The sequence below is a fragment of the Pongo abelii genome, chromosome 9 (assembly GCF_028885655.2).
Source record: "Pongo abelii isolate AG06213 chromosome 9, NHGRI_mPonAbe1-v2.0_pri, whole genome shotgun sequence".
Taxonomy (NCBI): domain Eukaryota; kingdom Metazoa; phylum Chordata; class Mammalia; order Primates; family Hominidae; genus Pongo; species Pongo abelii.
In genome coordinates this window covers 72,522,584-72,536,770 of record NC_071994.2, presented here as the reverse complement: position 1 = coordinate 72,536,770, position 14,187 = coordinate 72,522,584, and the positions used below count along the sequence as shown (strand labels likewise).

General features: G+C 35.0%; 1 protein-coding gene across 1 annotated transcript; it reads left to right on the top strand.

The window, feature by feature from the left end:
* Positions 1-8,045: 8,045 nt before the first annotated feature.
* LOC100444765 (olfactory receptor 51G2-like) lies at positions 8,046-8,987 on the top strand. The gene has a single exon (XM_002822137.3). It carries the CDS (start codon positions 8,046-8,048, stop codon positions 8,985-8,987), a length of 942 nt encoding a protein of 313 aa, XP_002822183.3.
* Positions 8,988-14,187: the final 5,200 nt, after the last annotated feature.

Here is a 14,187-nt window from a genome sequence, read left to right as displayed (position 1 = left end):
AAAAGGGTCTTAAATTTCTCTCAATAATATTTGAAATTTTAAGTTTAGAAGTCTTGTACTTCTTTTACTAGGTTTTTAGGTCTCTGTATTTCAACACCGTTATAAATATTATACTTTAAATTTCAATTTCTATTTGCTTTTGGATATAAGCATATGCTTTTTGGATATAAAAAAGATATCTACCTACCCTGATCAATTAACTTATTGATTCTCATCACTTGTAGTGAGAGTATTTTGCATACAGTTCAGCAATATTGTCTGTAAGTAATGATGAGGTTTATTTATTTGGTCTTGCTCGACTAAAGCTCCTTCAGAAAAGAATTTCTGTTTCTATCCCCCACAGCACTGAATCCTGTGACTATATTATGTCTCAATAAACAAACAGATTCAGCGAATGTAACATTGCATCCAATGGGCTCTTCTTGCCTGCTGCCCAGATACAGCTGATTTATTGAAGCAGGGGATTGCAATGGAGAAAGAGTTTTACATACAGAGAGCCAGCTAAATAGAAGATCAAAGTTTTGTTATTACTCAAATCAGCCTTCCTAAGAATTTGGAGGCTAGGGTTTTTCAAAGATAGTTTGGCGGAAGAGGAGGGGTGGCCAAGCAATGGGTGCCTGCTGCTGATTGGTTGGGAGTACAATCACAGGGGTATGAGAAATGGTCCTAATGAGCCTGAGTCGTTTCTGGATGGGCCACAGGAGTGGTTGGCACATGTAGGTGGAGCCACTTATCATCACACATGCAAAAAGCCTGAAAAGATATCTCAAAAGGCCAACCCTAGGTTGTATAATAGTGATGTTATCTGCAAGAGTAATTGAGGAAGTCGTAAGTCTTGAAACCTCCAGAATAATGGCTGGCAATTGTTTATGTCTACACTTTAGCAGAATTCAGGCTCCTCTATCCTCCTAGCCTAGTGATCTCTCATTAACTTTACAAAGGTGGTTGAGTTTTGGGGAAGGGCTATTACTATTTTAACTATAAATGTCTTCCAAAGTTAGCTTGACCCAAGCCCAGGAATAATTAAGGGAAGTTTGAAGAATAAAGGCAAGATCGGGGTTGGTTAAATCAGATCTCTTTCACTGCCATAATGTTCCTACTGTATAATTTTTGCAAAGGTGGTTTCACAAAGATGGCACATTTCTATAACTAAGAAGCATGCCTTAAGAAATGTTCAGTATTAGGATATAAAATTGAAACAATTCCCAACTAGTAATTAGACTTGCACATCTTAAACCATGCCACTCTCCATTAACATGCCAACTTGCATGCATTCTCCACATGAACTCTGAATTGGGCTTAATGATGGTGTTGTCTTTCTGTGACCACACAAGAGCTTCTCAGATCACACACACACACACAAACACACACAAACATTAGCTTACTCTTTCTTATACTATGAATGAATAACAAGATATTTTAAAAATGTGGATGACATTAAAATCTAAAAAAGAAATATCTCAATGTATCCATTTTAATACACTTCAATCATTTTTATTGATAAAGAAATCTTACTCTTAAATGTTACATATAATTGTTTTCTCATCAGCTTAGTCAACAAGGTTTATAAAAGTTTTACTAAGAGATCCATTAATATAATTATATAATAAAAATTGATAAAAAAATATTGGGATTGAATGAGATTTGGGAGAATGGTGTTATCATGATACACTAGGAATATGGAATCAGTGATTAATCTTCCAGAAGAAAAAGTAAATTACCATTTAAACTAAGTCTTATTCAACTCGATAGAGGTGAAAATAAGGTGCAAAATATTATTAGACCAATTGTCAATGGCTTTTCTTGTTCATATTTTCTTGTAGTTGTTTTACCTTTTCAAAGCCAAGAGAGCTAAATCTCAAAACCCAACTTTATTTGATAAAATGCATATTTCAGAATGCCCACATATTAAATTAATGTGTGAAATGTAACTTAGACACACATTTCCCAAGGGAAAAATGTTTGCTGTCTTAAAAGATATATGCATGGAAATCCAAGTCATGGTTAAAGGCCCTTTGATACTCATGAGTTTGGATCCAGAGAAAGTTATCTTATGATTGAATTATTTAATGGCTATAAAAATTGATGTACCCTTTAAAATACTTGTCAATGTCTTTGAGAGAAGTTTCAGTTCAGGATTCAAAATATGGGGTCACAGAATTGGCACACCCATGGAATACTAATAATAACTAATTTTAAAACAACCCTGTATTAAAGGAAAAGGGAATCAATTTTTGATTATCTGTTATTGATTATTTAATACATTCTAAATGCTATGCATTTATTAACACATGGAATATTTACAAAAATCCTATTGCTTAAAATTATTATGAAACTCACTTCATAAATGAAGAAAAAGAGGTGAAAAGACGTAAGTAGTTTTCTTAGTCACACAGATAGTTAAGTGCCAGAATCAGAATTCAAAGGTAAGGAACCTCTCGATCTACAGTGTTCTTTTTTTTTTTTAGATGGTGCTGCTCACTGTCGCCCAGGCTGGAGTGCAATGACACAATCTCGGCTCAATGCAACCTCCACCTCCCGGGTTCACACGATTCTCCTGCCTCAGCCTCCCGAGTAGCTGGGATTACAGGCGCACACCACCACACTCGGCTAATTTTTTGTATTTTTAGTAGAGACGGGGTTTCACTATGTTGGCCAGGCTGGTCTTGAACTTCTGACCTCATGATCCGCCCGCCTCGGCCTCCCAAAGTGCTGGGATTACAGGCTTGAGCAACCGCGCCCGGCCAGATCTACAGTGTTCTTTACTGTAATTGGTGTAGAGTTAATGTGCTTGGCCTTCATACTACCCACAGATTTAAACACAGAATTTTAATTTTTAGTGTAGTTTTGTTTTTCTCTCCTTAAAACAGGGTTTTTCAACATTGGCACTATTGCCATGGACTGGCTGAATCTCTGTTGTGAGTCGCTGTCCTGCACATTGTAGAATGTTTAGAAGTATCCTGGGCAACTACACATGACATGCCAGTAACACTTTCCCAATTACAACAACTGAAAATGGCCCCAGACATTGTCAAACACCCCTTTGAGGCAAAATCCTTCTTCTTGAAAATCACTGCCTTAAACCAAACATTTTCTAGGCATTCATTTCCAAATTGATCTCTGCAGAACACAAATTTCAGATGTTAATAAATGCTGTCTGTATAAAATACGTTTGAAAAGGCTGGGTTAAACTATATTACACAAGTTACCATAATGCTTGATTTCTGTAAAATGTTAGATGTTAATGGGGCCTACTTATATTCACACACAGTGGAATGACTATGTGAAGTTTCCTCTAAACATAATTGCTAAGGATTGATTGATTGATTGATGTGTGTTTGGTGTTTCGGCCATTAATTCTATTATAATAGTGGTCTATTGTAAATATTAAAAAAACTAATAAAAGTGTGTGAAAACATTAAAGACTTTTGACAAGGAAAATACCATAACATAAAATGCTAGAAAAGTCAAATTTGATAGGCTGATAAGAAAATGTGTTGTATGAGGCAGCTGTGGTATCCCTAAAAACCACCATAAAGTCATTTTCTCCTGAATCAAGATTTCACTGGAAATGACTTGAATTGATCTGGCATTAAAGAAAATGGAAACAAAAATGATGACTCTTAGAGGTAGTTTATATTGTGGATAGAAACATATTGATTAATTACATCATGAGTTTTGAAAAAAATTAGAAAAAAGCATCAAGAAACATCAATGGCATAACTGAGATACATTTTTTAGTGGCAAAACGTGAAGTGCAATTGAGAAAGAGGACAAGAAAAGGGTTGGATTTTAACCTAAATTGAAGGAGATTTGCCAAACCTGTTCTCCATGATCATCTCTATTACCTGTGTACTTTGTGAATGAATAGATAAGATGCCCTTTAAAATTATACTTTGAAAGGATTTATGTCTTTGCTAGATAGTGACAATATGGGAGTGTAACTTTTTGTATCATATCACATCTTCATCTTTTCTTTTATTGAATGCTCAGGGGCAGATTTGTGGGCCAGTGCAAGTAGCAGTTGTTGCAGGATGATGATGGCAGAATGTTTACCCTTCTGTCCAGTGGCTGGGAAAAGAATTGAGTATTATGGAACAACTGCGAATGGATCCCATACCCCTTTATAATTTACAAGTACTATCAAAAGCATGACTTTTGAGCGAAGAATTTCTACTTTACACACATGATTTTATATTTTTTACAGCAGTTCAACAATGTATGTCCTAGTGCATGGTTGCAAAAGATTTGACCTAAATACAGAATAATATTCTCAGCATACAACAGCTAGTAAATGCTGTATCTGGTTACTCAGAGCACAAACTTTTTTTATACATAATTCTGATCGACTAAGCCCATTTTTTTCATCTTTATCATATGATCCTCAGAATACTTCTCAATTACTTCCTAATCTGGACTCCTGGATTGGGAAGCTGGCATGACCATCGCTTGTCCTTGAGTAGGAGAAATAGCTCTTTCAGCACTGATGTTAGTTATTCCCCCTAGAGGTTGTAATGACAAAAAAAAAAAAAAAAAAAAAAAAATGGTCCGGGGGGAACGGACTAGTCAAGATAGGCAACAGGCCAGAGTAGTTAAAGCACAGTAGTGCTGATAAAGCACCCAGCTGGATAAAGTCAAGAATGTCAAAGGCAAAAAAGCTTTATCTCAGCTCTGGAGTTACTGAGGGAGAGACTGATGCCTTACTCAGGACATCTATGCTTCCTTGAAGAACTGTCTGCTTTAGAATACCCTGTGTATTTTATTCTTCTTCTATGCCCATCTTCAGTGTCTTTCTTAACCTACAAGCAGTCTCTAAGCTTGACAGACTGGAAACCCAGCCAACCTGCAGTAGGGTGAGGCTGTCTGCACTTGAGGGCTCAGGTGTGCCTGCAGGAAGGCTTTGAGGTGAGAAAAATGGTTAAGAGATTACTACATTATATATTTGAAGAATCCAGGAAGTGTAAATAAAGGTCAAAAAGTAGGAATGACTTCTACTCATGTGAAATCACTGCTCTAGAATAGGTCAGAGGTATAGATGTACCTTCCTCCGAAGGAGTCAGACTAGTCTCTTCAAAAGTTGCTCAGAAGAGCTCTGGGAAGGGATTACCATTGCAAACTCACTTCTAGGCATATGTAACACCTATAGTGGAAACCTATGTATTGAAATCCCTGTTTTCTTTAAATATTACTCCCCCGATATTAACTAAAAACTGTAATGTTAAAACTGATGAAGTTAATGATCATAAAGTTGATGATGATTTGAGTGCCTCCTGTGTCTTGCTGTTACATATAGCATACACACTTAACAATATTAACAGGGAAAAAAGGAATCTTAATTTTAGCTCTCTGTCCACTAGTTTGTACAAGATAATTCTTAAGGGAAGCCATGGGAGGTAACATCTTTACATGTGATAACTTGGGCACTCCAGACAGCACCTGCTTTTGCATCACTGCTGTGTTTGGCTGATATGCTTAAAAGCATGGCTACTTCAGCATCTTAATTAACAATTTGCTTCAGTTAAGTCCAAAGTATCTCCTAAATCTTAGATATTGTTCCAGGCACTTTACATACATTTGCTAGAATCTCTTAAGGATTATATAAAGTAATACAGTTGCCAGTTTGTTTATACTCAAAGGGGTTTAGTAACCTGTCCAAATAGGTAGTAAATAACAGTTGTCATCTGACTTTCTCTGAACCTAGAGATGTAGGTACTGAGAGTTGGGTGTCTGTGTCTACACAGAGAAGTCAGATTATGACTACCCTAAGCCAGGCACTTTCATAAAAAGAAGTGGGGAAGAGTTATTTAAGAGGGAAGACCTGGTGTGCCTAGGCAGGATAGAGATGCTGAAGACCACTGAAATATTTGATGGTGGGTATCAAGAAAGAAAAAATAATTATGTGAGAGTGCCAAAGTGATGACATAGTTAGTGTTCAATGATGAAGCAGACCAGAAGTTTATAACATATAAAGCTGGAAAAGTGAAGGAGGTGTATAAAGACCATTATTTTCTATAACTAGTATAGTATATAAATCACTAAATGTAGGATGAGAATATGTAAAATAACTCTCCTCTGTTCTTCATTTTGTATCTGCTCATCAAAAGTAAGGAAAAGGGTACCAGATTGCACAATACTTGTCATCTCTGTAGAATGATACACAATTAGTTATTTTATAATTAATTATGTCTATTAGGGGAAACAATGAAGTGTGATTGTATTTGTGGAGAAGGGTAGTTTGGAGAATGGATCATGTAAATTTTGGAAAAACTTTGAAATAAAATATGCTAAATAAACATTTTCTTGATGTTTTGTGCCCAGAGTAACTGGAATGGGGTGGCCATTATGATACTAAGTAACAGGTTTCTAGGGCTTCTGTTGTAATGCCTATCTTCTCCAGTTCATGGTGATATCTGCCTATTTCCTACAGCTGATCTGATGTATTATGGTAACTGAGCCCTGAGCACATAAATCTTTTATTCTCTTCCTATAACTTGGCATTGTGTTCTTTGTTTTTATAGAAAAATATGTCACTATCTCTTCCACACACCTCAAATTTATCATAACCAAACAGGAATTATCTGGCCCACTGGTTTCACCACATTTCTAGGCAGGTTTTTGTTTATTTTAGTAAATGACAGGAAAAAGATTATCAAATAAACAAACCTATTCTGGATTTCTTTCTTTTTCTCACTCTTAGCATATGATGATCCATGTTATTGATGTTATTTTTTCTTCCCATGTAAATTTCATACCTATTCATTCCTCATAATACCCACTGTTAGATTTCACTTTCATCCACTTCTTTTAATGAGTACAATAGTCTCCTAACAGGTTTCCCTGCCTTCTCTCTTGCCAGCCTTTAGACCACTCTTAACATTGATTGTATTTTGACATAGATATATTATAAATCTGGTCAAGTTGTTTATTGTTACAATTAGGGCCTTGCATCCTCTAAGATTATATCCATGCTTCTCATATTTACACACAAGTTCCTTCAGAAATTCGGGTTCACTTCTTTTTAACCTTAGCTTCAAGAACCATATGAAGAGCCGTCTATCCTATAGCTTTTCTCAATTGCAGTGACTTACATTTGTAATACTCTCTAATACCTTACTGTATTTACATGGATTTTAATCAGTACAGGATGTACATCACAGCCCTTTTATATCATCCCCCTAGTATTTGTCATTTGAGACCTAATTTGAGAATCTCCTTTAGTAAATCTTCCCTGACCTGCCTGGATGGATAAGTTAGTTGTCTCTTCTGTGTTTTAAATCATGTTTTTTTTTTTTTTTTAAATATCAACTTCAAAATGTTTAACTCTTAATTTTAACTTTAGCTATCTGTCCACTAGTTTGTACATATTTGATGGCATTTCATATATATTTCTGTATTTTTTAACACTACCAGGGTTCCTTTAATAAAATATGTTCTCATGTTCAGGGGCGTGCACCTGTAGTTCTAGCTACTCAGAAGGCTGAGTTGGGAGGATTGCTTGAGAACAGGAATTCGATGCTGGCCTAAGCAACACAGCAAGATCTCATCTCTAAAAAAATAATCTTGTAATCCAAGCACTTTGGGAGGCTGAGGTGAGGGGATCATGAAGTCAAGGAATTGAGACCATCCTGGCCAACATGGTGAAACCTTGTCTCTACTAAAAATATAAAAATTAGCCAGGCATGGTGGCGCACGTCTGTAGTCCCAGCTACTCAGGAGGATAAGGCAGGAGAATCACTTGAACTCCGGAGGTGGAGGTGAGTGAGCCGAGATCATGTCACTGCACTCTAGCCTGGTGACAGAGTGAGACTCCATCTAAAAAAAAAAAAAACAACTCAATAAATGCACAGTGAAGAAAACTAAATTAATTGGTAAAATAATAAATAACTGGTGGAGTAATTAAATATAATGAGCACAGACATAATCAAAATCATTAAACACAGAGCAGCATAAATTAAACTATTGTTTCTTGCTACAATTTTGACTTTTACCCTAATTTTCCATATTCTTGTTTCCTCACCTAGACTCTAGGTTCATCCATTAGCACTATGTCTGTCTTCAATAGTTCTGCCTTATACCCTTGCTTCCTCCTAACGGGCCTCTCAGGCCTTGAAAGCAGATATGACTTGATTTCCCTCCCCATCTTCTTGGTTTATGCCATCTCAATTGCCGGGAACATTAGCATCCTCTTCATTATCAAAACTGAGTCTTCCCTCCACCAACCAATGTATTACTTTCTGTCAATGCTGGCGTTCACTGACCTGGGCCTATCTACCACTACCTTGCCTACCACATTCAGTGTCTTCTGGTTCCATGCCCGGGAGATCTCCTTCAATGCTTATCTGGTCCAAATGTACTTCATTCATGTTTTCTCGATTATTGAGTCAGCTGTACTCTTGGCTATGGCCTTTGACCGCTTTATAGCAATCCAAGAACCCTTGCGCTATGCAGCCATCCTAACCAATGATGTAATCATTGGGATTGGGTTGGCAATTGCTGGAAGGGCCTTGGCTCTGGTCTTTCCAGCTTCCTTCCTCTTGAAGAGGCTTCAATATCATGATGTCAATATTCTGTCCTACCCCTTCTGCCTGCACCAGGACCTCATAAAGACAACTGTATCTAACCGTCGAGTCAGCAGCATCTATGGCCTTATGGTGGTCATCTGTTCCATGGGACTTGATTCAGTGCTTCTCCTCCTCTCCTATGTCCTCATCCTGGGCACAGTGTTGAGTATAGCCTCCAAGGCAGAGAGAGTGAGAGCCCTCAATACTTGCATCTCCCACATCTGTGCTGTACTCACCTTCTATACACCAATGATTGGGCTATCTATGATCCGTCGCTATGGACAGAATACTTCCCCAATTGTCCATGTGCTGATGGCCAATGTCTACTTGCTGATTCCACCTCTCATGAACCCCATTGTCTACAGTGTTAAGACCAAGCAGATTCGTGACAGGATCTTCAGTAAATTCAAGAGACATGAAATGTAGATGGCAAAGATTCTGAAACATAACTTTCCCTCCATTCCCTGTATATTTGTGAGAAGATTTAATATAATGTTGAATTTTGAATTCACATATTACCAATGATATTTTGACTTTAAGTTACTAGACCTAAACCTCAATAATTATAAATCTGTATATTTTCAATATAGAGAATAAAGTTGTAGTTATATTTTACGCTGAAGTTATTCATTGTACACTGTGAAGGTCCTCAATATATCTGAGAAAGATTTAGATTTCAAAAGTTTTCCTATGCTTTTTAACCTAATATAAAAAAATTTAAATACAAGTTTTGATCCTCTGTTCAGGGAAAATAAATATTTCCAGCAGGAGAACCTCGTATCAAAAAGAGATGATGAATGAATAAAACTTAGCAGACTTTTAGAAGTGTAGAATAAAGAAACGTTGGACCAAATTAATTGGACCAATTGGAATAAAGCAGAAACAGTGATGATTTTGTATGTAGGAATCTACAGAGGGCTTTCTATGAGGAGTAGAGAACCAATGAGATCTAGACTGCTGTCTATTTTTTCTACCTGTGTTTTCAGTACATTTCTCAATTATTTATGACAGTCTCAAGTCATTCTACATCTTAAAATGTGTTCCTTATAAGCTGAGAAAGAAGGAATACAGTTTATTTCCCATGTTCCTGTACATTGTCCTAATCATCTTTTTCTGTGTTCCCAATGGCATTCTGCACTGAAATGCTTAACGTATTTTTTAGAGATTATATTCTTCATCTTTAATTATGAGATTCATATAGATACAAATTTTAATTACTAGAAAATTCTGAGATGTTATGCTAAGAAGGCTTTGTTTTCAATTAAAGTGATCAACTGAAATATCTGTTTTTAATTTATATAGCACAAGAAAGTATCCTCAAAGAATTGTATATACTCTTTAGTTCAGCTTCATCACCTCCCACTCAAACCTGAATCAGCTGTGGTCTGATTTTCATCTTCATGATTCCACTGATTTGCAGTTTATGATGTTTCTAGTGCTCTACTTGTTACTAAATTCAACATTCACATCTTGATTAAACTTCCATTTTCCTTTGCATTATTAACCATGCTTTTCTTTTAAAGTAACCTTATTTTCAGTTGTTTTAAATTTACAGAAAAATTTAAATATGGTACAGAGTTCTCAAATATCCTGCACTCAATTTCCCCTATTATTACCATCTTACATTAGTAGAATACACTTTTTACAATTGGTGAATCAACAATGGTAATGTATTAACCACAGTTGCATATTATTCAGAACTTTTTTAGTTTTTCTCCTAATATTCTTCTTGTTCTCCAAGATTCAACCCAGGATATAACATCACATTAGCCATCATGTGTTTTTAGACTACTCTTAATTGTAAAAGTTTCTCAGTCTTCTTTCATTGTCTTCAATTACTTTGGCATTTTTGAGGACTACTAACAGGCAGTTTGTAAAGTGTTCCTCTATCAGGATTTTTCTGATGTTTTCTCATTATTAGAGTAGGTTATAAGACCATAGAGGAATAATACCACTTTATTGCATCATATTAATAATACATATTAGCAACATGACATCACTGTTGATGATGACTTTATTCATGACTAGGGTAGTATTTGTCATGTTTCTCCACTGTCAACTTAACCTTTTTTCTTTTTAAAAGTCCCTCTTTTCATACTGTACTTTTTATTATTATTATTATTATACTTTAGGTTTTATGGTTTTAAAGGAAGTCATTTTGAAAGCCTGCACTGAAAGAGTGGGAAACCATGAGGACAGATTATCTACTTGATATTATTGTGTGACAGATTTTTCCCTTTCTTCTTATTTACTTGATCCTTCATTTAATTAATGATGACTTCTGGATATTTATTTTATAACTTGGATTATAATCCAAGCCTGAACTCATCTATTTTGGTAATTTTTGTTTTTTAATTACTAATTCAATACCTTTATTTGTATAGGTCCATTCAGATTTTCTACTTACTGAAGTCAGGTTCAGTAGCTAGCATCTTTCTAGGAATTTCTCCATCTTATCTAAGTATTATATGATTTTTATAGTATTCGTTTGGATTTTTAATTTCTACAATGTTTCTAATAATGCCTTCCCTTAATTAATTTTCTAGTAATTTAATTTTCCCTTTTTCTCTGCGTCAATGTAAAACCAAAAGCTTTTGGTTTTATTAATTTTGTTTTTGCTTTTCTATCCTCTATTTTATTAATTTCTGGTCTAATCTTTAAAGTTTACTTCCGTCCATGTGTGTAGTTTGCTCTTCTTTTGTGAGTCTTAAGGTGGAAGTTTAGGTTATTGAGTTGATATCTTTATTCTTCCTTAACACAAGCATTTGCAATGATAAATTTCACTGTAAAAACTGCTTTAGAGGCATACTATGAATTTTGACACGTTTTGCCACTATTTTTATTAAAATAAAAGTTTAAATTATAAAAGTGTCAAAGTATTATTTCCTCACAGTTTGGTTGACTCATTGATTATTGTGGTGGTGTGGTGCTTACTTTTGACATATTTGTGAGTTTCTGAAATTGATTTTTGCTACTGATTTTTAATCTTATCCCATTGCAGTCGAAGAATATACTTTGTTCTTACTTATTTATTAATTATTTATGTCATTTTATATGTATTGCAATTTTATTATGGAGTAGCATACGGTCTATCCTGGAGAATGTTCCCTGTGCACTTACAGAAAATGTATATTCTACTGTTGAATGAAGTGCTACGTAGTGTTGTTCATGTTTCTACTTCCTTGTTGATATTCTGTCTAGTTATTCTATCTATTTTTGTCTATTATTGAAATCTATGTTTATCCATTAAAGTCTTTGGCCTGGGCATGGTGGCTCATGCCTGTAATCCCAGAATTTTGGGAGGCCAAAGTGGGAGGATATAATAAGGCTAGGAGTTCAAGACCAGCTGGGCAATATAGCATGACCCTGCCTCCGTAAAAGAAAAAAATTTTAAAAATTGCTTGGCATGGTAGCACATGCCTGTAGTCCCAGCTGCTCAGGAGGCTAAGGCAGGAAAATTCCTTGAGCCTTGGAGTTTGAGGCTGCAACGAGCTACAGTTGCACCACTGCAGTCCAGCCTGGGTGAAAGAGTGATACCCTGCCTCTCAATAAATAAATAAGTAAATAAATAAATAAAATTTTTAAAAAGTCTTCGACTATTATTTTTGAATTATTTCTTCCTTCATTTATGTCCATTTTTGTTTCATATGTTTTGCTGCTGTGCTAATACCTGCATATATGTTTATAATTGTTATACTTTCCTGTACTTTCCTGATGAGTTGACATTTATATCACTGTAAAATGACCTACTTTATCTCCAGTACCACTTATTTTTGTTTTAAACTCTGTTTTGTCTGATATTAGAATAGCCAATCCAGCTTTCTTGTGTTTGCTATTTGCATGATATATACTTTTTCATTCTTTTGCTTTCAGTCAGCTTGTATCTTTAATTCTAAAGCTGTATCTTGTAGAAAGTGTGGAGTTAGATAATTTTTTTTCAGCTGTATATGATTGACAAGCATTATGCATACACTAGATGTACAAAGTGATGATCTAGTATATGCATATATGTTGTAATTATTACTACAATCAAATTGACTAACAAAACCACCACCAAATTGTGTGTGTGTGTGTGTTTGTGTGTTGAGGACACAAGATCTACTCTGTTAGCAGGTTTTGAGTAAATAATAATGTATTATTAAGTATAGTTACCATGATATACACTAGATCCCCAAAACTTTTTAAACTTATAACTGAAAATTTCTACCTTTTGATCAACACCTCCTCATTTCCCCCACCCCTTAAGTCCCTGGGAACCACTGTTCTACTCTCCAGTTCTGTGAGTTTGAATTTTTTGCATTTCATATATAAGTGAGACCTTATTGTATTTGTCTTTATATGTCTGGCTTGTTTCACTTAGCAAAATGTCCTCCAGGTTCATTTGTGTTGTCACAAGGATTCCCTCCTTTATTATGGCAGAATAGTATCCCATTGTGTGTATATATGACTTTTTAAAAACCATTCTTCTGTTTATGAACATTTGTGTTGTTTTCATATATTGGCTATTGTAAGTAATTCTGCAATGAACATATGGGGTGCAAATATCTTTTTGAAATACTGATTTTATTTCCTGTGGATGTATAGCTAGAAGTGGAATTACTGGATTGTATGGTAGTTTCATTTTTAAGTTTTTCTAATATCTTAATACTGTTTTCCCTAATGACTCTACTAATTTGTATTCCTATCAACAGTGTAAAGGGTTCCATTTTTCCAAACCTTTGCCAACTCTTGTTATGTCTTGTCATTTTGATAATGGCCTTCCTAATAGATATGAGGCAATATTTCCCTGCGGTTTTGATTTACATTTCTCTGATAATTAATAATATTGAAAACCTTTTCTTATGCCTGTTGGTCATTTATTTCTCTTCTTTGGAAAAAAAATAACTATCTGATACCACTCTCTCCTGGTCTGCAAGGTTTCTGCTGAGAATTTTGCTGATAACCTTATAGACATTTCTTTGTAAATGGCAAGTCTCTTTTCTTGTGCTGCTTTCAAGATTCTATCTTTTTATTTGGCCTTTGACAGTTTGATTATCATATTTTGGGGTATTCTTCTTTTGTTTGATTTTATGAGAGGTCATCTGAGCTTTGCTAATTTGGATGCCTGTGTCTCTCCCAACACCTTGGACATTTTCAGACACTATTTACCGATGGCTTTTTGTCCCTTTCTTCCTCTCTTCTCATTCTGGGAATCTCATAATTCATATATTTGTTTGCTTGGTGGTTCCCATAGGTTCTTTACGCTTTCTTAACAGTTTTTTTTAAATCATTATTTCTTTTTGTTCCTTTAATTTATTAATGTTATATGACCTTTCTTCATGGTCAATAATTTTTTTTTGGCATTATTGAGTTGGCTGTTGAAGATATCTATTGTATTTTTCAGTTCTTTTATTGTATTCTTCAACTCTAGGTTTTCTGTTTAGTTCTTTTTTATGGTTTCTATTTCTTTATTAAACTTCTTGTTTGTTGCTGTATTGTTTCTTGGTTGTGTTTAGTTGTTTATCTATGTTCTCTGGCATTTCATCAACCCTCTTTATCTGATTATTTTGAATTATTCGTCAGGTAATTTGTCAATCGCCATTGCCTTGGGGTCAATAACTGAAGCTTTAATAGTTTTCTTTGGTGG